General features: G+C 48.2%; 2 protein-coding genes across 2 annotated transcripts in view; both read left to right on the forward strand.

Annotated features, from left to right (window-relative positions):
• Positions 1 to 4,109: 4,109 nt before the first annotated feature.
• On the forward strand, positions 4,110 to 4,474 carry LOC101594787 (PRA1 family protein 3-like). The gene has a single exon (XM_045142814.1). It carries the CDS (start codon positions 4,124 to 4,126, stop codon positions 4,472 to 4,474), a length of 351 nt encoding a protein of 116 aa, XP_044998749.1. The 5' UTR covers positions 4,110 to 4,123.
• An 8,029-nt stretch (positions 4,475 to 12,503) lies between these two features.
• The window catches only part of Snx8 (sorting nexin 8), a 56,657-nt gene continuing 48,620 nt past the window's right edge, over positions 12,504 to 20,540 (forward strand). The window contains exon 1 of the mRNA XM_004666349.2: positions 12,504 to 12,612. Coding sequence (XP_004666406.1) covers positions 12,504 to 12,612 — 109 coding nt within the window. The remainder of the gene's footprint in view (positions 12,613 to 20,540) is intronic.

The following is a 20,540-nucleotide window of genomic DNA, read 5'->3' on the forward strand; positions in this document are numbered from 1 at the left end:
TAGCGTGCCCATTATCTATTTCTCTCTCTCCCTCCCTCCCCACCCCGCTCTCTCTCTCTCTCTCTCGCTCTCTCTCAAATAAATAAAAATATTTTTAAAAATAAAATATTTTTAAGTATATATTTAAACCTTTTGCCCAATTAATAAGAGTTTTCCAGAGTATTTGTACCAAGTTACCCTTCTTCCAGCAATGTGGGAAGTTTTTTGCATTTCTCTTAACAGTGGGAAGAGAGTTCCTAAAAGGTGGAGACTTCCCCAGACTAGATTCAGCTGCAGATGGTCCCAAAATAATGACCCTAACCTTCTTATCAATCTGAGTAAGTCCACTGGAGGCCAGGCATGGTGTGCATGCCTGGGCTCCCAGCCTTCAAGAGGCTGAACCAGAGGGATTGCTGCCAGTTCAAGGCCCTGTCTCAAAAAAAATAAAATAAAATAAAATAAAAATAAAATAAAATAAAAATAAAATAAAATAAAATAAAATAAAAAAAGCTCAGGACTGGAAAGATGGCTCAGCAATTAAGACTCTTACCTACAAAATCTAAAGACCTGGGTTTAATTCCTCAGTGCCCACATAAAGCCAGATGCACAAGGTGGCACATGCATCTGCAGTTCATTTGCATTGGCTAAAGGCCCTGGTATGCCATCCTCTCTCTCAAATAAATAAATAAATATTTTTTAAAAGCAAGTTCATTGACTATTCGGATTTCTTTCTTTTAGGGGGTGGAGGGTGATGGTGTTTGTTTTGAGGTAGGGTCTCACTCTAGCCTAGGGTGACCTGGAACTGACTATGGCGCAGGTTGGCCTCAAATTCATGACCTTCCTACCTCAGCCTCCCAAATGCTCGGACTAATGGCATGTGCCACCACATTGGACTCTTGTTTTTGTTTGTTTGTTTTGAGGCAAGGTCCCGTTCTAACCCAGGCTGACCTGGAACTCACTCTGTAGTCACAGACTGGTGACAAGCTCACAGCCATCCTCCTACCTCTGCCTCCTGAGTGCTGAGGCTAAAGGCGTGTGCCACCATGCCTGGTTACATTTGGCTGTTTTGTTGTCTGTCTATTAAGGCAAGGTTTTGAGGCTGGAGAGATGGCTCAGCGGTTAATGACGCTTGCAAAGTCTGACAGGCTGGGTTCAGTTCCCCAGACCCCACGTCAAGCCAGGTGCTCAAAATGGTGCATGCATCCGGCGTTTGTTCACAGTGGCAGGAGGTCCTGGCAAGCCCATTCTCTCTCTTTCTCTCTCTCTCCCTCTGCCTCTTTCATAAATAAATAAATAAATAAATAAATAAATAAATAAATAAATAAATAAATAAATAAATAAAGTGTGTGTGTGTGTGTGTGTGTGTGTGTGTGTGTGTGTTTAAAGAAGGCAAGGTTTCACTTTAGCCCAGGCTGACCTGGGTCTCATTCCATAGCCCATGTTGCCCTCACACCCAAGGTGAGCCTCCCACCTCTTTCCCGATATTCCTGTGCCTTGGACCAGGTGCCAATAGATGTCTCATTTAGCACTGAACACTCAGCCGTCAAGAATTGCTATTTTGTGGCCAACCTGAGCTACATGGTGAGACCCTGTCTCAAAAACCGGGTGGCTGCTTCATGATGCCAGGCCTGAGTGACCTCAAGGAGCACGGGCCCTCTGTCACTTCTAGTCTCTGAGGTCAGTCTGTAGCACAAGATAACCTGTCCCAACACTTTAGCTATAGTTAAGATAATCTGAGCCCAGCGTGGTGGCGTACACCTTTAATCCCAGCACTCTGGAGGCAGTCACAGGAGGATCGCCATGAGTTTTGAGGCCACACTGAGACTACAAAGGAAAAAAGATAAAAGACAATCTGCTCCTTAAAGCTCGTCAGCAACTCTCTCTCTCTTTTTTTTTCCCCAAGGTAGGGAGGGGAGGGTTCCTCTCTAGCCCAGGCTGACCTGGAATTCACTCTGTACTGCCAGGGCGGTCTTGAACTCAAGGCAATCAGTCCTTGTATCTCTGTCTCCTGGGATTAAAGGCGTGCACCACCACCTTGGGCCTCCCGCGACTCTCTTTGAAAGGTGCTCAGCAGGCCTTGGAAGTGGGATCGCATTTGGAGAGGGACTCACCGCAGCCCCTCCTGTGTGGAGCAGAGACTGACTTGCAAGTCTTCTGCATTGAAAGTCGGGTCAGCGCGCCTGTGCCCGGCCCCTTCCCCCACCTGAATGGAGAGCAATCAGTGCCCCTCAGAAGACAGGCGGGCAGGCATCCTGCCGGGGGATCTTTGCTGCTGAGTAAAACGCTCAGAGGATTTAGAAAATCAGTCTTCTTTTCACCGTTCCCTGAATGAAACGGGAATATTCTCTCTCTGGTGAGGTTCTACAGATGGCAGATGTATTTCAGGGTACATTTTCCAAAGAACTCGCTTCTCTCTTTCTCTCCACAGTGTTTCCTATATTCCCGGATGATGCTTAACAATTGATCCTCCTGCCTCTATCTGTACTGGGGTTGCAGCTAAGAGCCACCGTGGTTTGGGTGGTGCTGAGGATAGGACCTAGAGTTTCATTACTCCCTGCCAACTGAGCTCCATCGCTAACACCATTGGCCTTTTGTGTGTTGGGTGGGGGCGGAGGGCTTGGTGTGGGTATGATGTTTGTGTGTGTGAGTACAGGTACACTGATGCCATGGTGTGTGTGTGTGTATGTGTGTAAGTCAAAGTTTTGGTCCTTGTCTCCCACCTTGTTTGTGACAAGATCTCTTATTCACATTTGCATTGAATAGGACAACTGGTCCACAAGATTCCAGAAATTCTCCTACAACTGCCTCCCATCTCCTCCGCAGTGTGGTGGGATTACAAAAGCCTACCACAGCTTGGGGCTTTTCCATGTTGGGGTCTGGGAACTTAAAACGCAGGTACCCCCCCCCCCACTTGTACAGCGTCTGCTGGGTCCTCTCCCAGACTGTTTCCCTAGGAGCAGAATCTCATTGTCGTGGTTTGAATATAATGCCTCCATAGCCTGTGTTTGAATACTCGATCCCTGGAAAAATGGTGCTGTTTGGGAAAGCTGTGGGATCTTCAGGAGGTGGAACCTGAGTGGAGACACTGTGAAGCTGCGGGGAGCCTATAACCTCACCCCACTTCCTGTTTTCATGCTACCTCCTCCATGCTGATGTGAGGATGGGCTGCTGGCTGTCTGCTCCTGCTATGCCTTCCCTGACATGTTAGCCAAAGTAAACCCTTTCCTTTCTTTTTTTTTTTTTGGGGGGGGGGGTCAAGGTAGGATTTCAGTGTGGCTCAGGCTGATGTGGAATTCACTATGTAGTCTCACAGTGGCCTCAAGCTCATGGTGATCCTCCTACCTCTGCCTCCCACGTGAGTGCTGGGATTAAAGGTGTGCGCCACCAAGTCCCACTACGCCCTTCCCTTTCTTAAACTGCTTCTGTTTGGGTGTTTTTTCCCAGCAACAATAAGGTACCTGATCTACACATCAAGTTGTTCAGGGGGACCTGGAACTTGTTATGAAGTACAGTTGGTTTAGACAACCATGCCTGGTTTCTCTCTCTCTCTTTCTCTCCTCTTTCTCACACACACATACACACACACACTCACACACACACTGAATTGAACACAGGGGTCTCCCATATGCTAAGGCAAGCACTCCACCACTGAATACAGTCCCAGTCTGAGGAACCCTCTAACCATTGGGGATATCTGGTAATACAACCTGTGGGATTGACCCCCCTCTGGAGGGGTCCAAAATGAAAGCAGCTGCCCCATCCTTTACCTGTGACAGGCGCCCTCTGTCCTGCCTGCTCCTCCCCTGCCCTCTGCTGGGGGCTTTGGCAATTAAACAGTTAGGTCTCCTCATCCTGCATTGCACCCTCACCAGCCACACCCACCAACCCTGTCCAACGCGCTATCTTGTACATGCTGTGGAAATATTTGTGAGTGTAAAAGAAACTTCAGCATAGGCATCAAGAAACATTTCAACCTAGGGCTCGAAGCAGGCGGGCAGCGTGCAGGAGAGCCCCTTGCAGAAGTGCCCGTAGGAGGCCATGGGCGCGGGCCTCCGATGTCGCCACAGGCTTCGCGGTATCTTTTCACAAACCCTTGTGTCGAGGGCTGGAGCATATATTCTTAAGGTTTCTGAGCCCCTTCAACATGATCCTTGGTGGAATTGTGGTGGTGCTGGTGTTCACGGCGTTTGTGTGGGCTGCCCACAATAAAGACGTTCTCCGCAGGATGAAGAAGCTGTACCCTACAACGTTTGTGACGGTGGTCATGCTGGCTAGCTACTTTCTCATCTCCATGTTCGGGGGAGTCATGGTCTTTGTGTTTGGCATCACTTTTCCTTTGCTGTTGATGTTTATCCATGCATCCTTGAGACTTCGAAACCTAAAGAACAAGCTAGAGAGTAAAATGGAGGGGATGGGAACCAAGAGAACACCCATAGGCATTGTCCTGGATGCCTTAGAGCAGCAGGAAGAGACCATCACCAAATTCACGGACTAGATCAGCAAAGTAAAAGAATTAACATGGGCTGGAGAGATGGCTTAGCGGTTAAGCGCTTGCCTGTGAAGCCTAAGGACTCCAGTTCGAGGCTCGGTTCCCCAGGACCCACGTTAGCCAGATGCACAAGGGGATGCATGCGTCTGGAGTTCGTTTGCAGTGGCTGGAGGCCCTGGCGCGCCCATTCTCTCTCTCTCTCTCTCTCTCTCTCTCTCTGTCTCCCCCTCTTTCTCTCTCTGTTGCTCTCAAATAAATAAAAAAATAAATAATTTAAAAAGAAAAGAAAAACCAAAAAAAATTTTTTTTAAAAAAAGAATAAACATGGCTTACCTGGTGATGGAGCTGCAGCAGATAATGAGCTTCAGCTTGCTCTTGTCTAGACCAATTTCTGTGTGTGTGTTTGAAATAGGAGGTGCCCATTTTATTACCCACCTAAGGCAGCATGCATGTACAGGCCTACCTAGTAACATCTCTGAGGGGACTGAAGAAAGGACTCAGAAACAAAAATAAAACCTGCCTTTTTATTGTGTCGGAAGTTTCAAGTGTGCTTCTGAAAGAGACAGTACTGTTATCTTGTACGGAAAAAAAGTCATTGTAAAGTATGGAGGCAATATGAATACCAAAGTAGATGATGTTATGTGACAGCCTATTTCTCTTTTTTTTTTAATTTTTATTAACATTTTTCATGATTATAAAATATATCCCATGGTAATTCCCTCCCTCCCCACCCCCACACTTTCCCATTTGAAATTCCATTCTCCATCATATTACCTCCCCATTACAATCATTGTAATTACATATATACAGTATCAACCTATTAAGTATCCTCCTCCCTTCCTTTCTCCACCCTTTATGTCTCCTTTTTACCTTACTGGCCTCGTGACAGCCTATTTCTAATACCCTCCAACAACTTCTCCAAAATTCTCTAACACTGTAATGTGTGTGGTATGTCAATTTAGTTGTATTATTATTTTAAATATCAAAGATGATCTCTATCACTTTGCCTCCTATTGACATGCAGTTTAAAACTAAACCAGTTGTTTGTACTTTGTTTATGACTATTAAGACAACTGTTTAGGAGGCTATTTGTTAAGGTTTTATAAATTTTTTTATGCTAGTAATGTGCTTTTACCAGCAGGTTTTTTTTTTTTTCCTGTGGCAAACTAAATGTCATCTTCCTTAAAGAAGTTATGGCTGTATGACCTCTATTATTCTTAACTTGTTAAAGCAACACAAAATAAAATCAATTTTGAGTTAAAAAAGAAAGAAAGAAAGAAACATTTCAATCTAGAGCTATGGGATCCCCATCTGGGCTCATTTACTTGAGCCTCCACCCCCAACCCCACCCCAAAGGCAGAGTCCTCACTCTCACCCATGTTGACTGGGCACTCACTCTGTAATCCCAGGCTGGCCACTGCAAACAAACTCCAAACACATGTGCCACCTTGTGTATCTGGTTTTATGTGGGTCCTGGGGAATAGAACCTGGAGTCCTTTGGCTTTGCAGGCTAAGCCATCCCTCCAGCCCCTATTTGAGCTTTTTTAAGGTGTTTTCTGTTTGTTTTTTTTTTTTTCCTAGCTCAGGATCTTGCACATACTAGGCAAGCACTCTACCACTGAGTCACACATCCTCAGCCCCTCACTGGGGGATTCTAGGCAGGCACTTATCACTTAGCCATGCTCCCAGCCCCTCACTGATGGATTGTTTTCCCCCCAAGGTAGGTTTTCACTCTATACCAGATTGGCTTCAAACTCATGGTGATCTTCCTACTTCTGCCTCCTCAGTGCTGTAATTAAAGGCATGAGCCACCACACCTGTCTTACACGCCCGGCTTTTTAAATTTATTATTTTTATTTATTTATTTGCAAGGGAAATGCAAACAAGAGAGAGAATGAAAGAGAGACAGAGGGCTGGAGAGATGGCTTAGCCGTTAAGCGCTTGCCTGTGAAGCCTAAGGACCCTGGTTCAAGGCTCGATTCCCCAGGACCCACGTTAGCCAGATGCACAAGGGGGCGCACGCGTCTGGAGTTTGTTTGCAGTGGCTGGAGGCCCTGGCGCACCATTTCTCTCTCTCTCTCTGTACCTCTTTCTCTCTCTGTCTGTCTGTTACTCTCAAATAAATAAATAAAAATAAACCTAAAAATTTTTTTAAAAAAGAAAGAGACAGAGAGAGAGGGGGAGGAAGAGAGAGAATGTACACCACAGGACCTCCTACTACTGTAAATGAACTCCAGATGCATGTGCCACTTTGTGCATCTGGCTTTGCAATGTGTACTGGGGAATCAGACCCCGGGGGGGGGGCATGAGGCTTTGCAAGCAAGTGCCTCTAACCTCTGAGTCATCTCCCCAGTCCCACCTTTTCTCAGTTTTTTTTAAAAAAATATTTTATTTATTTGAGAGAGAAATAGAGACAGAAGGAGAAAATAGCTGCCCCAGAGCTGTTCTGCTGCAAAGAAACACCACTGTGTACATCTGGCTTTATTTGGCTACTGGGACTCACACCTGTCATTTCAGAATTTGCAGGCAATTGCCTTTAGCCACTGCCTTGCTCGCTTCAATTTTTTTTTTTTCCCGAGGTAGTGTCACTCTAGCTCAGGCTGACCTGGAATTCACTATGTCGTCTCAGAGTGGCCTCGAACTCATGGCGATCCTCCTACCTCTGTCTCCTGAGTGCTGGGATCAAAGGTGTGCGCCACCATGCCCGGCCCTTACTTTTGAATCTTATAATAACTAGAATGGATTGAGCTGATAACAAGAAATGATGGCAAACGTAACAGTGCAGCAATGGGGAAGATGGTGGTGGTGGTGAGAGATGGCCCTGGAGACAGAGAGGGGCAGGAGGGTCAGCAGAAGCAGAGAGAGGGTGGAGAACCAGGACAGACTGAAGCCTATGCAGAGCCAGGGACTGGAAGCTGCGGGTGCTGGTCACTGGGAGATGTCCAGCAAGCTCCTAAGCTTTAAGGGCCAAGAGCCTCAGACATGAGGTCCTAATTCCTGAGCCCCATTCAGGAGCTGTGATACTGGTAGGCACTCTCTCTGCTCAGAAGCTGGGCACTGCAACTGGCCAAGGCCCCCGGTGATGAAGGCCCAGAGCAAGGAGCCGCCAACCTGAGCACCCGTAGTCACAAATCTCTTCTGTTTTTATTTTTATTTATTTATTTATTCATTGGGTTTTCGAGGTAGGGTCTGGAATTCATTATGTAGTCTCAGGTTGGCCTCGAACTCATGGCAATCCTCCTACGTCTGCCTCCTGAGTGCTGAGATTAAAGGTGTGCGCCAGCACACCCGGCTTCTCTTCTGTTTTTAACGCAGGAACAACAGATGCCTGGCTCTCAGGGTGCAGCTGTGAACCTCTGGTTCTGCCCGTCCAGCCTCTAGGTCTTGCCCTCAAGGGCTCCCCGTGGAGTTTCTCACTTTCCCACAATTCCTATCTGGGTAGAGTAAAAATATCCAGCCAGTTATTGGTGACAGCTCTAGGCCATCTTGAAGCAGGATAGAGATAGAAAATTAGGGGATGGGAAAGGAGCGTCTCACCTTGTCTTGTGGAAGCCACTCTCCAGCTGAGAATCAAGAGTTCCAGCACAGAAGCCTTAAGACTGGCCACCGAGGCCAAATGTGCCAATGGGTGCAGTAGTGGCATATCTGTTACAGGGGAAACCAACCACTTGGACTGGAGGCCCACTCCGTGGGAGGGAATACATGCCTGGTGCTGAAAACCTAGTCAAAAGCCCATGGCTAGGGAGATCATGAACCCTAGGGAAGTAATACCTACCGTTGTCTGGCTAAATGTATACAGTATGCCCACCAAACTGCCCTGTAAGCACTTTTCTTAATGTTCATACCCATATATTAATGCTACTCTCATGTTTGGTTATGGAAGCTTCTCTTTTCAGATGACAGTGACCACTGGGAAGACTCAAAGGTCACCATGATGCTGAGAAGTGACAGAGGAGTCTCAGCACTGAAACATCTCTATCATATCCTCCAAGGCTCAGGGTCCATTGAGGAAGGGGTGGTAGAAAGAACGTAAGAGCCAAAGGAAGGGCAGGACTGCTTACAATGCAATCTTCAAAACACAAAATGGCCTGAATATCTGTGACCTTGCAGTGCCTGGCACTACCTACCCAAGAGTCTCATAATCAAAGGAAAAGATGATGACATGAAATTAAAGAGAGACTAGTTGAAAGAGGACAGGGATATGATGGAGGGTGGATTTGTGAAGTGGAAAGTGGAGAAGGGAAGGGAATTATCATGGTTTATTGTCTATAATTATGGAAGCTGTCAATAAAAACGTTTTTAAACAAAAGGAAAAAAGAGTTCCAGCGAGTAAAAGCACTTGTGCAAGCCTGATGAACTGAACTCAGAGCTCTGGGACCCATGGTAAAAGCCAGACACAAGCCAGGCATGGTGGCGCACGCCTTTAATTCCAGCACTGCGGAGGCAGAGGTAGGACAATTGCCATGAGTTCGAGGCCACCCTGAGACCCTGAGACTACACAGTGAATTCCAGCTCAGCCCGAGCTAGCATGAGACCCTACCTCGGAAAACCATAAAAAAAAAAATTATATATAAAAAAAAAAGCCAGGCACAGAAGTGAGTATCTAGTCTCAGCTTTTCTTTTCTTTCTTTTTTTTTTTTTTTTTGGTTTTTCAAGGTAGGGTCTCACTCTGGCCCAGACTGACCTGGAATTCACTATGGAGGTCTCAGGGTAGCCTTGAACTCATGGCAATCCTCCTACCTCTGCCTCCCAAGTGCTGGGATTAAAGGAGTGTGCCACCACGCCCGGCTAGTCTCAGCTTTTCTGTAGAGATGTGGCAGGTGGAGACAGAAGATTCTGGGGAGTCTGTGGGGCAGCTGGCCTGGCACATACAGCAGCGAGCAAGAGACAGGGTGGGAGGCAAGGATGGATGCCCAAGCTGTCCTCACCTCCACATGTATGCCATGGCATGTGTGCATGTTTGAACACACACACGCACATGCACACACGCAAGAATTTCAGCACAATTAGCAACAATTGCTGTAAATGTTGACAACATAGAGAAAATATTCCTTTTATGTATGTGTATGTATGTATATGTTTGTTTGTTTTTGGTTTTTCAAAGTAGGGTCTCACTCTAGCCCAGGCTGACCTGGAATTCACTATGCAGTCTCAGGGTGGCCTCGAACCCATAGTGATCCTCCTACCTCTGCCACCCAAGTGCTGGGATTAAAGGCGTGCGCCACCACAACCGACAAGGCATATGTTTTTTTTTTAATTAATTTATTTTAAACGTATGCTTGTGTGCTGGGGGCACTCCAGGGTTTATTGTCGCTGCCAATGACCTCAAGACACATGCACTTTGTGTCTGGCTTTATGTCGCTTCTCAGAAACTGAACCCAGGCTAGCACGCTTTGCAAGAAAGTGCCTTTAACCACTGAGCCATCTCCCCATCCCTAAACAGAGATATTTTCTGTGTGTGTGTGTGTGTGTGTGTGTGTGTGTTTGTGTAATCCCAAATGCTAGGATGCATTTGCCATTGTGTCCAGCAATTTTTTGTTTTGTTTTGTTTTTAGAGGTAGGGTTTCACTGTAGCCCAGGCTGACCTGGAACTCACTACATAGACTCAGAGTGTCCTTGAACTCATGGCAATCCTTCCTCTGCCTCCCAAGTGGTGGGATTAAAGGCATGTGCCACCACACCCGGCTGAAATAATGTTAAACTCTGTATTTGTGTAATGCTTTCTAGAGACCAGAGTATGGTGGATTTTTAAATATTAAAGATCTTATAATCTTTTGGGGACAAAGATATGTGCCAGTTGTTGCCAGGAAGTGAGTGGTACACGTGTGTGTGGTCTCGGGAAAGTGCTGAGTACATCACTTGATGGAAACAACAGCTGAAAGGAAGCTCAGGGTGGCGGAAGGAAGTGGCCATCAGATGGGAGCAGAGGGTCACAGGATCCTGTGGTGTCCACTGTGCCTTGAGAAGTAGGCCATGCGCCCATCTGAGAACAGCCCCTAGGTTCTGGTAGAACATGACGGGCTGTACCTACATGTGTGGTGGCGGTGCTGGACAATAAGGTATAGTAAGCAGGGCGTGGTGGCGCACACCTTTAATCCCAGCACTCTGGAGGCAGAGGTAGGAGGATCTTCATGAGTTCAAGGTCACCCTGAGACTACATAGTGAATTTCATGTCAGCCTGGACCAGAGTGAAACCCTACCTTCAAAAAAAAATGTATATGGGCTGGAGAGATGGCTTAGTGGTTAAGCACTTGCCTGTGAAGCCTAAGGACCCCGGTTCAAGGCTCGGTTCCCCAGGTCCCACGTTAGCCAGATGCACAAGGGGGCGCACGCGTCTGGAGTTCGTTTGCAGAGGCTGGAAGCCCTGGCGCGCCCATTCTCTCTCTCTCCCTCTATCTGTCTTTCTCTCTGTGTCTGTTGCTCTCAAATACATAAATAAAATAAAAAAAATTTTTAAAAATGTATATATATAAAATAAGGTATTCTAAGTTTGGAGAAAAGCATTTAAGACCAACAACACAAACTTTAAAGTGTTATCAAATCAAAATGATACCATCTTTTAAAAAACCTGATGATTGGGCTGGAGAGATGGCTTAGCGGTTAAGGTATTTGCCTGCAAAGCCAAAGGACTTCAGTTCAATACCCCAGGACACACATAAGCCAGATGCACAAGGTGGCACGTGTCTGGAGTTCATTTGCAGTGGCTGGAGACCCCAGTGTGCCCTTTCTGTTTCTCTCTCTCCCTGCCTCTTTCCCTCTTGCTTTTTCAAATAAAAAAATAAAACAAAACAAAACAAAACAAAACATATACATGTATATTATATATATATATAAACGAATGATTGCAGGGCATGGTGGCACGCGCCTTTAACCCCAGCACTTGGGAGGCTGAGGCAGGAGGATGGCTGTGGGTTCAAGGTCATCCTGAGACTAAATAGTGAATTCCAGGTCAGAGTGGCAAAACAAACACACAAAAACCCCTTATGATAAAACAGGCATTTAAAAATGTTCCTGATCTGTCCACGTTGCTTCTGTTCAGGAAGTCCTAGCAGCAGCCAGACACTTAAAAATGGTCAGGGCCGGGCGTGGGGGTGTGTGACTCAGTGGGTAGAGTGCCTGCCTAGCGTGTAAGAGTTTGATCCGGCACAAACTGGGTGTGGTGACCTGTAATCCCAGCACTTGGGAGGTGGAGCCAGCCTGGGCTACAGAGTCAGCTCCAGGTCAGGCTGGGCTAGAGCGAGTTCCTGGTAGTATAGGCCTTAAAAAGCAAGAGGATGAGTTCAAGGCCACCACAAGAACTTAATGAAACCCCCCCCAAAAAAGGGCCAGAGATTTGGCTCAGTGGTAAGAGCACTTGCCTAGCACATGCAAAGGCCCTGGACTCCACCACCCCGTCAGGACACCTTTGGTGACATTCACTTTTCAAGTCAAGATAGAAGCCTTTACGCCCTCAGCACTCTGCCTGTCGCCAAGGTGGCGTGCGGAAGGCCCGGGTGGCGCCAGTGTGGATGAATGAGCGACGGCGGGAACGGCTGCAGGGTGTGTGTGTGTGTGGGGGGGGCTGTGCACGAGCGAGCAGGCGCGCAGCTGCACGAGGGAGTGAGTGAGCAAGCCCGAGGAGGCGGGTGACGAGGATGCTCGGGTGTGTCCACGCCGGGAGGCCGCGCGGGGCGTTGCACTCCGCAGCGCGCAACTGGGGCGCTGGCGAGGGAAGCGCGGGCCAGGCCCGGGCCACGTGGCTGGGGCGGAGGAAACACGGCTGACGAGGAGGGGGCGTGGCCATGCAGATTAGGCTCGCCGAGAGGCGTGGTCACGGAGTGGTGGGCGTGGCCATGCAGAGTGCGGGCGGTGCGAGGCGCGCCGGCGGTGGGCGTGGCTATGCAGAGTGAGAGCGGTGCAGGGCGTGGCCACGGGGGGCGGGGGGCGTGGTCACGCTGGGTGCGGGCGGTGCGAGGTGTGAGTGCCGGACACAGGCTGGCGTGGGCGTGGCTGGCGGTCAGGCGCGGGAGGAAGTCACGTGGACGCAAGGGCTCACATGACTGGCCGTGCGATGGACCCGCTGCCCTCGCCGGCAATCGCGGCTGCAGCGGAGGCGCCGGCTGCGAGGGAGGAGGAGGCGGAGGAGGCGGATCCCCCGGCTTCAGGTACCGTACGGCTGGGCGCGGGGCGGAGCGGGGCCCTCGGCGGGCCGGGGTCACTTCCTGCCCCGCGCCTTGCCTTGCGCCCTGCTCCCCTTCCCGCCCTGAGAGCCGGGGGGGTCCTGGGTGAGCGCGGCCCGGCGCGGGCGGGATGCCGGAGGGCCTCCCCCGGTGCTCCTCCACGCCAGGACACTGGCAGGTGCCCACTGCCGGGAAGGTGCTGTTCTTGGCGGGAGGCACCAGCTCGGGACTTGTGGGGCCAAGCCGGGTCCTGCCTGGTGTGCCCGGGGCTGGCCGTGCAGAGCACTGGTAGACAGACAGGCTCTTCCCAGGGGAGGACAAGCTGGGGTAGCGAGGCACAGAACCTCCAGGGGAAAGAGCCCAGTGTGGGTGTTTTTTTTTTTTTTTTTGAGGTAAGGTCTCCCTGTAGCCCAGGCTGACCTGGAACTCACTCCTTAGCCCACGCTGACCCTCTTACCTCATCCTCCTCAGTGCTGGGACTAAGGTGTGAGCCACCTTATCCTGCTATGAATGTGTCTCCTCTCCCCCTTCGGTTTTTCAAGGTAGGGTTTTCCACTAGTCCAGGCTGACCTGGAATTCACTATGTAGTCTCAGGTTGGCCTCGAACTCACGGCGATCCTCCCAACTGCCTCCCCAGTGCTGGGATTAAAGGCGTGCACCACCACGCCTGATTTAGGAATGTGTTTGATGGAAAGACCCTGTGTCTATTGTGGAAGTTCCCCTAGAGTTAGGCGTTTCTTTCTCTCACTTGGAGGTTTGTAAAGGGAAGATAGGCACTTTACGAGTGGAATGTTGTGGACATTAAGTTACATATTTTAGGCCAGCATTTATATATACAAGGGCCCCTTGCTAGATCCCTTCTCTCCAGGGTCATTTTGAATTTGGATTTCATTTTTTTCAAGGTAGGGTGTTGTTCTAGCTCAGGCTGACCTGGAATTCACTGCGTAGTCCCAGGCTGGCCTTGAACTCATGGCGTTCCTCCTACCTCTGCCTCCCTAAGTGTTGGGATTACAGGCATGCGCCACCACGCCCGGCTTCCAGGGTCATTTTGGAATGAGACGCTGGACCAGAATGCTACTGCTATTTGGCTTATAAAGGGACCCATACTTGTGGTAGATGGTGGGAGGGCAAGGGACGGCTTTGCAAATATGGGGGGCAGGGGGAGGGGGCTGCCATGCTTCTTAGGGGATTCAAATAATGGCTGCCGTTACTAAGTGGTTTGTGGAACAGTGGGAGCCTTGGACTCTCCCAGAAGTTCCTCTTCCTTTGGCTCTGCCTGCAAGTTTCGCAGCTTGTTGACCCTTCTCGGTGGTGCTGGTGACTTAGGTAGACAACTCGTTTTATCCACAGCCATGTAGTTCGTCATTGTTTATAGGCCAGCTATTCTCTTATCCACGTGTTTTAAAAATGGGTGTTACGGGCCTGGGGGACTCTAGCTTGTCATGAAGTGGTAAAGAATGTGCACACCGCCTGTGTGTGTGTGGGGGGGGTTGGCACACTGGTGTGGGTGTGCGTGCATGCATATCCAGGCCAGAGGACAATCGCAGGGGTCATCCTCAGGAATGCTGTCCACCTCCTCTGAGGCAGGGTGTCTCACTGGCCTGGAGCCTCATGGATACTCCTGTCTCTGCCTCCCCACACAAACCTGGTGTGTGTGTGCGTGTGCACGTGTGTGTGTGTGTGTCTGTGTGTGTGTGCGTGCGCGCGCATGTATGCCAGTTATCACCAGGTCCAATCAGACTTCCCTCCCTCCCTTCTCTCTCTCTTTCTTGCAAGCAGAGAGAGAGACTGGGCGCTTGTCACTGCAAACGAGCCCCAGTTGCATGCACTACTTTGGACATCTGGCTTTACATGGGTACTGGGGAATCGAACCCAGGCTGGCAGGCTTTGTGAACAAGTGCCTTTAACCACTGGGCCATTTCCCCAGCCCAGATCTTTGGAAAAACTAACTTCCCCAAAGTGGACAACGTGAATGTATCTTTGTGGGGAGTTTGGTTGCCTGGGCTGGAGTCAGAGCGCTCCAGCTTTTGAGATGAATTGAGTATACTGAATATGTTTCAGAATTATGTGTCTCCACATTGTCCCATCTCATCCCTTCAGCAGGTGCCTATGCATGCAGCAGCCTGATGTTGACTTTTCAGGATGAGTGTGGGTTATGGGTACAGAGTGAATTTCTTCTTTGTCTTTTGTGTACATTTCTAAAGCTGCCAGTGACATTCTTGTGGGGGACTGTGACATCTCTGTGTTTTTTTGGGGGGGGCGGGAACAGGGTTTGGCTGTGTAGCACTGTAGACCAGGCTGGATTTGAACTCACAAAGATCTGCCTGCCTGTGCTTGCCAAGTGCTGGGATTATAGGCATGAGGCACCACTCTCAGCTATGTCTCTGCATTTGTAGTGCTCTTGGAATTGCTAGGAAAGTGCACATTTTCAGCGTGGAGTCTCTTCATGCGTGTGATTGTTCCAAGCTTACCCCTTAGGCGTCAATCGCCCTTACCCTCTGTAAGAACTGAACTTGCAATTACACAGTGAATGTGCAGCACATTTTCTTTAAAAAACATAGAAAGGGTTGTAGAGATGGCTTAGCGGTTAAGCGCTTGCCTATGAAGTCTAAGGACCCTGGTTCAAGGCTCGATTCCCTATGACCCATGTAAGACAGATGCACAGGGTGGCACATACATCTGGAGTTTGTTTGAAGTGGTTGGAGGCCCTGGTGCGCCCATTCTCTCTCCCTCTTTCTCTGTCCGTCTCTCTCAAATAAATAAATAAAAATAAAACAAAAAAATTAAAAAGCATAGAAAGTAACTGGGTGTGGTGGTGCATGCCTTTAATCCCAGCACTTGGGAGGCAGAAGTAGGTGGATTGCTATGAGGTCAAGGCCACCCTGAGTCGATATAGTGAATTCAGGTCAGCCTGGACTAGAGTGAGACCCTACTTCGAAAAACAAAACAAAACAAAAGCATAGAAAGTACAGATTAAGTCAAAGTGCTATGCCATTTGCAATCACTTCCTCCCTTTACCAAGAGAAGTGACTGATGTTAGCAATTTGGGATGAAAAGTTTCAGATCTGGTTGTTTATGAACTGCAGTATACATTTATCACCTGGTGGGTCTTTCTTTCTTACTTTATTTGCATGGGTGGTGGAGGGAGAGAGAGAGATAGAATGGGCGCACCAGGGCTCTTGCCACGGCAAAGGAACTTCAGATGTTTGCGGCCCTTTGTGCATCTGGCTTTACGTGAGTACTAAGGAATCAAACCCAGGTCATTAGGCTTTGCAGGCAAGTGCCTTAACCACTGAGCCATCTCTCCGATCCCTGGTGGTTCTTTCTTTCTTTATTAAGTTATTTATCTGCACGTGTGTGTGTGGAGGTCTGAGGACCACCTCAAGGTGTATGCGCTCTACTTTCTGTGAGGCGGGGTCTTTTTCCACTGCAGGCTCCCGATTCTGCTGAGACTTGCCTGCCCGCTGTCATAGGCGTGCTGGGATCACAGGTGCATGCGCCGCTTTGCATCAGGCTTTATGTGGGTGCGGGAAGGATGGAACCGGGCTGCCTTTGACCTCTGAACCGTCTCCCCAGCTCCATTGTTTTTTCTATCTTTCTTCTTTGGCCAGTAGTTGTGTGTGTGTGTGTGTGTCTGTAAATAATTATTTGAGACAGAGAAAGACAGACAGACAGACAGACAGAGAGAGAATGGGTGCACCAGGGCCTCCACTGCAAATGAGCTCCACATGCATGCACCCCCCCCCATGCATCTGGCTTACCTGGGCCCTGAAGAGTCGAACCAGGATCCTTTGGCTTTGCAGGCAAGTGTCTTAACCACTAAGCCATCTCACCAGCCTCCTTTTTTTGGGGACGGGGTCTCATATAGCCCGGGCGGGCTTTGAACTCAATCTGTAGCTGAGCATGGCTTTGAACTTCTCCTCCTCCTCCTCCTTTCTACTTCTGGAATACGGGGATTACAGGTGTGCGCTGTCACTTCCTGTGTGCGAAAGGCTGCGTCTTGACCCCAGGGGGTCCTGCATGCCAGGCTCTCCCAGCTACGCTGCCACCCCAGCCCCTCATGTTGCGTTCCTCTGTATCACACTGATTAGGAAGGGAGTTAGTCTTCTGTGCCCTGTCCTCATCCTGCAGCCTCTCTGGCACCGCTGTCAGCTCTTTTGACTACTTTCTTTTCTTTTTTTTTGAGACAGACACATGTATTTCCAGTCTGGCCTTGAACTGGCTCTGTAGCTGCAGATAACCCTGATCCTCCTGTGTGTCCCTCATAAATTGTGAGGTCACAGGAATCGTCCCAGGTCAGCCTCCTTAGCTTTGGGGTAATAGGGGCTGCCACCACACCTGGCGTTTTCCTGGGTGCCAGGGACTTGAACTCAGCTGCTTCTGCTTGTGCCGCCGGCCCTTTTGCCCGTTTTCCTATAGGGTCAATCTTTCATATTTATTTCTGGAAGTTCTTTGTTTTTTGATTTGTGAATTTATCTACTATTATTATTTTATTTAATTTTTGGTTTTTCGAGGTGGGGTCTCAGTCTAGCTCAGGCTGACCTGGAATTCACTATGTAGTCTCAAGGTGGCTTTGAGCTCACAGCAATCCTCCTACCTTTGCCTCCTGACTGCTGGGATTAAAGGCATGTGCCACCATGCTGGCTATTATTTTACTTTATTATTTTTTCAAAAATTTCCTCTCTTTAAAATTATTTATTTATTTTTTGAGAGAGAGAGAGAATGGGCATGCCAGGGCCTTCAGCTGAGATGCATGTGCCCCCTTGTGTTTCTGGCTTACATGGGTCCTGGGGAGTTGAACCAGGGTCCTTTGGCTTTGCATGCAAATGCCTTAACTGCCAAGCCATCTCTCCAGCCTTATTTTTTTTTTTAATTTTTTACTTTTTTCGGGTATTTCGAGGTAGGGTCTCACTCTAGCCCAGGCTGACCTGGAATTCACTATGGAGTCTCAGGGTGGCCTTGAACTCACGGCGATCCTCCTACCTCTGCCTCCTGAGTGCTGGGATTAAAGGTGTGCACCACCACACCCAGCTTTTTATTTTATTTTAAAAATAATTTATTTGTGAGGAAAGCAAGAGAGAGAATGAATGAATATGAATGAGCACACCAGGGCCTCCAACAACTGCAAACGAGCTCCAGACGCATGCGCCCCCTTGTGCTTCTGGCTCACGTGGGTACTAGGGAATTGAACCTGGGTTCTTTGGCTTTGCAGGCAAGTGCCTTAACAGCTAAGCCATCCCTCTAGAACCCCCCTAATTTTTTAAAAAAATATTTTTATTTGCTTTCTGCGTTTCATACTGAAATTGTAAATGTCATATCTGGATGGGCCAGGTGTGGTACTACAGACCTGTAATTTTGGCCCTCAAGGCTGAAGCAGGAAGATCATGAATTAAAAGCCAACAAGAGCTATATAGAGAGACAGACCTTGTCTCTAAAGGAAGAAAAAAAATAGAACGAGGAATTCTGGGGATGTGGCTCAGTAGTCGAATGCTTGCCTATCATGCACAAGGCCTTGGTTTGATCCTCAGCTTTGCCAACTACATACATGCATGGATGCATATGCCCATACATGCATACGTATATAGACATGCATGCACGCATGTTTGCACACATGCATAATGTGACCGCACAGCCGAAGAGCATCTGTCAGTGCTGTTCTGAGTTTGTGAAGCTGAGTGATTGAGACTTAGAACAGCGACAAGTGAGCGTGGTCCCTGAGCCAGACCACTACCTGATCCCCCGGGGGGGGGGGGGCCGGGGATATACAAATAAGAGCATTTGCACTCAGGGTCTACTGCGGAAGAGGTGGCGGAAAGAACCTAAGAGCCAAAGCAAGGTTAGGACTCCTTACAACGTGCTTCCCCCAGACACAAAATGGCCTGGATATCCATGACCTCACAGTGCCTGACACTACCTACACAAGACCATCATAAAAGGAGGAAAAAACCATGACATCAAAATAAAAGAGAAACTGATTGAGAGGGGGATGGGATATGATGGAGAATGGAGCTTCAAAGGGGAAAGTAGGGGGAGGGAGGGTATTACCATGGGATACTTTTTATAATCATGGAAGTTGTTAATAAAAATTTGGAGCCAGGCATGGTGACACACACCTTTAATCCCAGCACACGGGAGGCAGAGGTAGGAGGATTGCCGTGAGTTCAAGGCCACTCTGAGACTCCATAATGAATTCCAGGTCAGCCTGGGCTAGAGTGAGACCCTACCTTGAAAAACCAAAAAAATAAAAATAAATAAATAAATAAAAATAAAAAAAAATTGGGTGAAAAAAGCTTATGCAAATCCCCCTGTGACATTGCTTCTTGCCATCCATCCTGTGTAAATCTAGCCCTGAGAAGCTGGGAGAGCCTGGTTCCTCTGATGGCATTCCATGCATTCCAGGCGGGAGACCCTCTGGTTTCCTGTGGTCCTCCTGTCCAGGGCCTTTGCTGCCTGGAGCTCCCACGCAGCTGGCCCCAGCCTGCTCTTCCTGCCCCTGGTGGCACTGACACTCACTGACCCTCAGCTCCTTGCCTCGCTGTTGTTTCCCTTCTCTGGGCGTGTACATCTGTCACAATTCACTGGGCTGTCACTTTAGATGTAGGCAGTTTATGATGGTTAAATTATCCCTGAAATGTGTGCAGCCATCCGCCTCCTTTTTTACACACTGTCATCTTAAACTTCTCATGGCCAGAAACTTATTTCCCTTTGCAGAATTTAGAATGATGTCTGATATGTAGAAGTGGTCCAGATATTTGAAAAGAATTGCATTTAAAAAAATATTTGATTTTACTCTCTCATTTATTTTTTTTTAAATTTTTATTAACATTTTCCATGATTATAAAATATATCCCATGGTAATTCCCTCCCTCCCCACCCCCACACTTTCCCATTTGAAATTCCATTCTCCATCATATTACCTCCCCATTACAATCATTGTAATTACATATATACAATATCAACCTATCAAGTATCCTCCTCCCTTCCTTTCTCTACCCTTTATGTCTCCTTTTTACCTTACGGGCCTCTGCTACTAAGTATTTTCATTCTCACGCAGAAGCCCAGTCATCTGTAGCTAGGATCCACATATGAGAGAGAACATGTGGCGCTTGGCTTTCTGGGCCTGGGTTACCTCACTTAGTATAATCCTTTCCAGGTCCATCCATTTTTCTGCAAATTTCATACCTTCATTTTTCTTTACCGCTGAGTAGAACTCCATTGTATAAATGTGCCACATCTTCATTATCCACTCATCTGTTGAGGGACATCTAGGCTGGTTCCATTTCCCAACTATTATAAATTGAGCAGCAATAAACATGGTTGAGCACGTACTTCTAAGGAAATGAGATGAGTCCTTTGGTTTACTCTCTCATTTAATTTGAGAGAAAAAGAGGTAGAGAGAGAGAGAGAGAATGGATGCACCAAGGCCTCCAGCCACTGCAAATGAACTACAGATATATGCGCCACCTTGTACATCTGGTATATGTAGGTTCTGGGGAATTGAGCCTGGGTTCTTGGCTTTGCAGGCAAGCACCTTAACTGCTAAGCCATTTTTCTAGCCTCCGAACAATTGCATGTTATTCTTTAAACAAAGATAGTATCAGTCAGGTGTGGTGGTGCACGCCTTTAATCCCAGCACTCGGGAGGCAGAGGTAGGAGGATCACCGTGAGTTTGAGGCCAACTTGAGACTACATAGTGAATTCCAGGTCAGCCTGAGCTATAGTAAGACCCTACTTTGAAAAACAACAACAACAAAAAAAAAAGATAGTATCACATGTTAGTGTGGCAGTTTTTTTTCCTGGACAGGGTTTTACTACATAGTCTCAGCTGGACTGGAACTTACTGTATTGCTCAGGCTGCCTTGAACTTGCAGCAGTCCTTCTACTCCAACTTCCAGAGTGCTGGGATTAAAGGG

The sequence above is a fragment of the Jaculus jaculus genome, chromosome 2 (genome assembly GCF_020740685.1).
Source record: "Jaculus jaculus isolate mJacJac1 chromosome 2, mJacJac1.mat.Y.cur, whole genome shotgun sequence".
NCBI classification, from domain to species: Eukaryota; Metazoa; Chordata; class Mammalia; order Rodentia; family Dipodidae; genus Jaculus; species Jaculus jaculus.

Coding starts and splice junctions, on each gene's coding strand:
- LOC101594787 (XM_045142814.1), top strand. CDS start 4,124: ATGATCCTTGGTGGAATTGTGGTGGTGCTGGTGTTCACGGCGTTTGTG.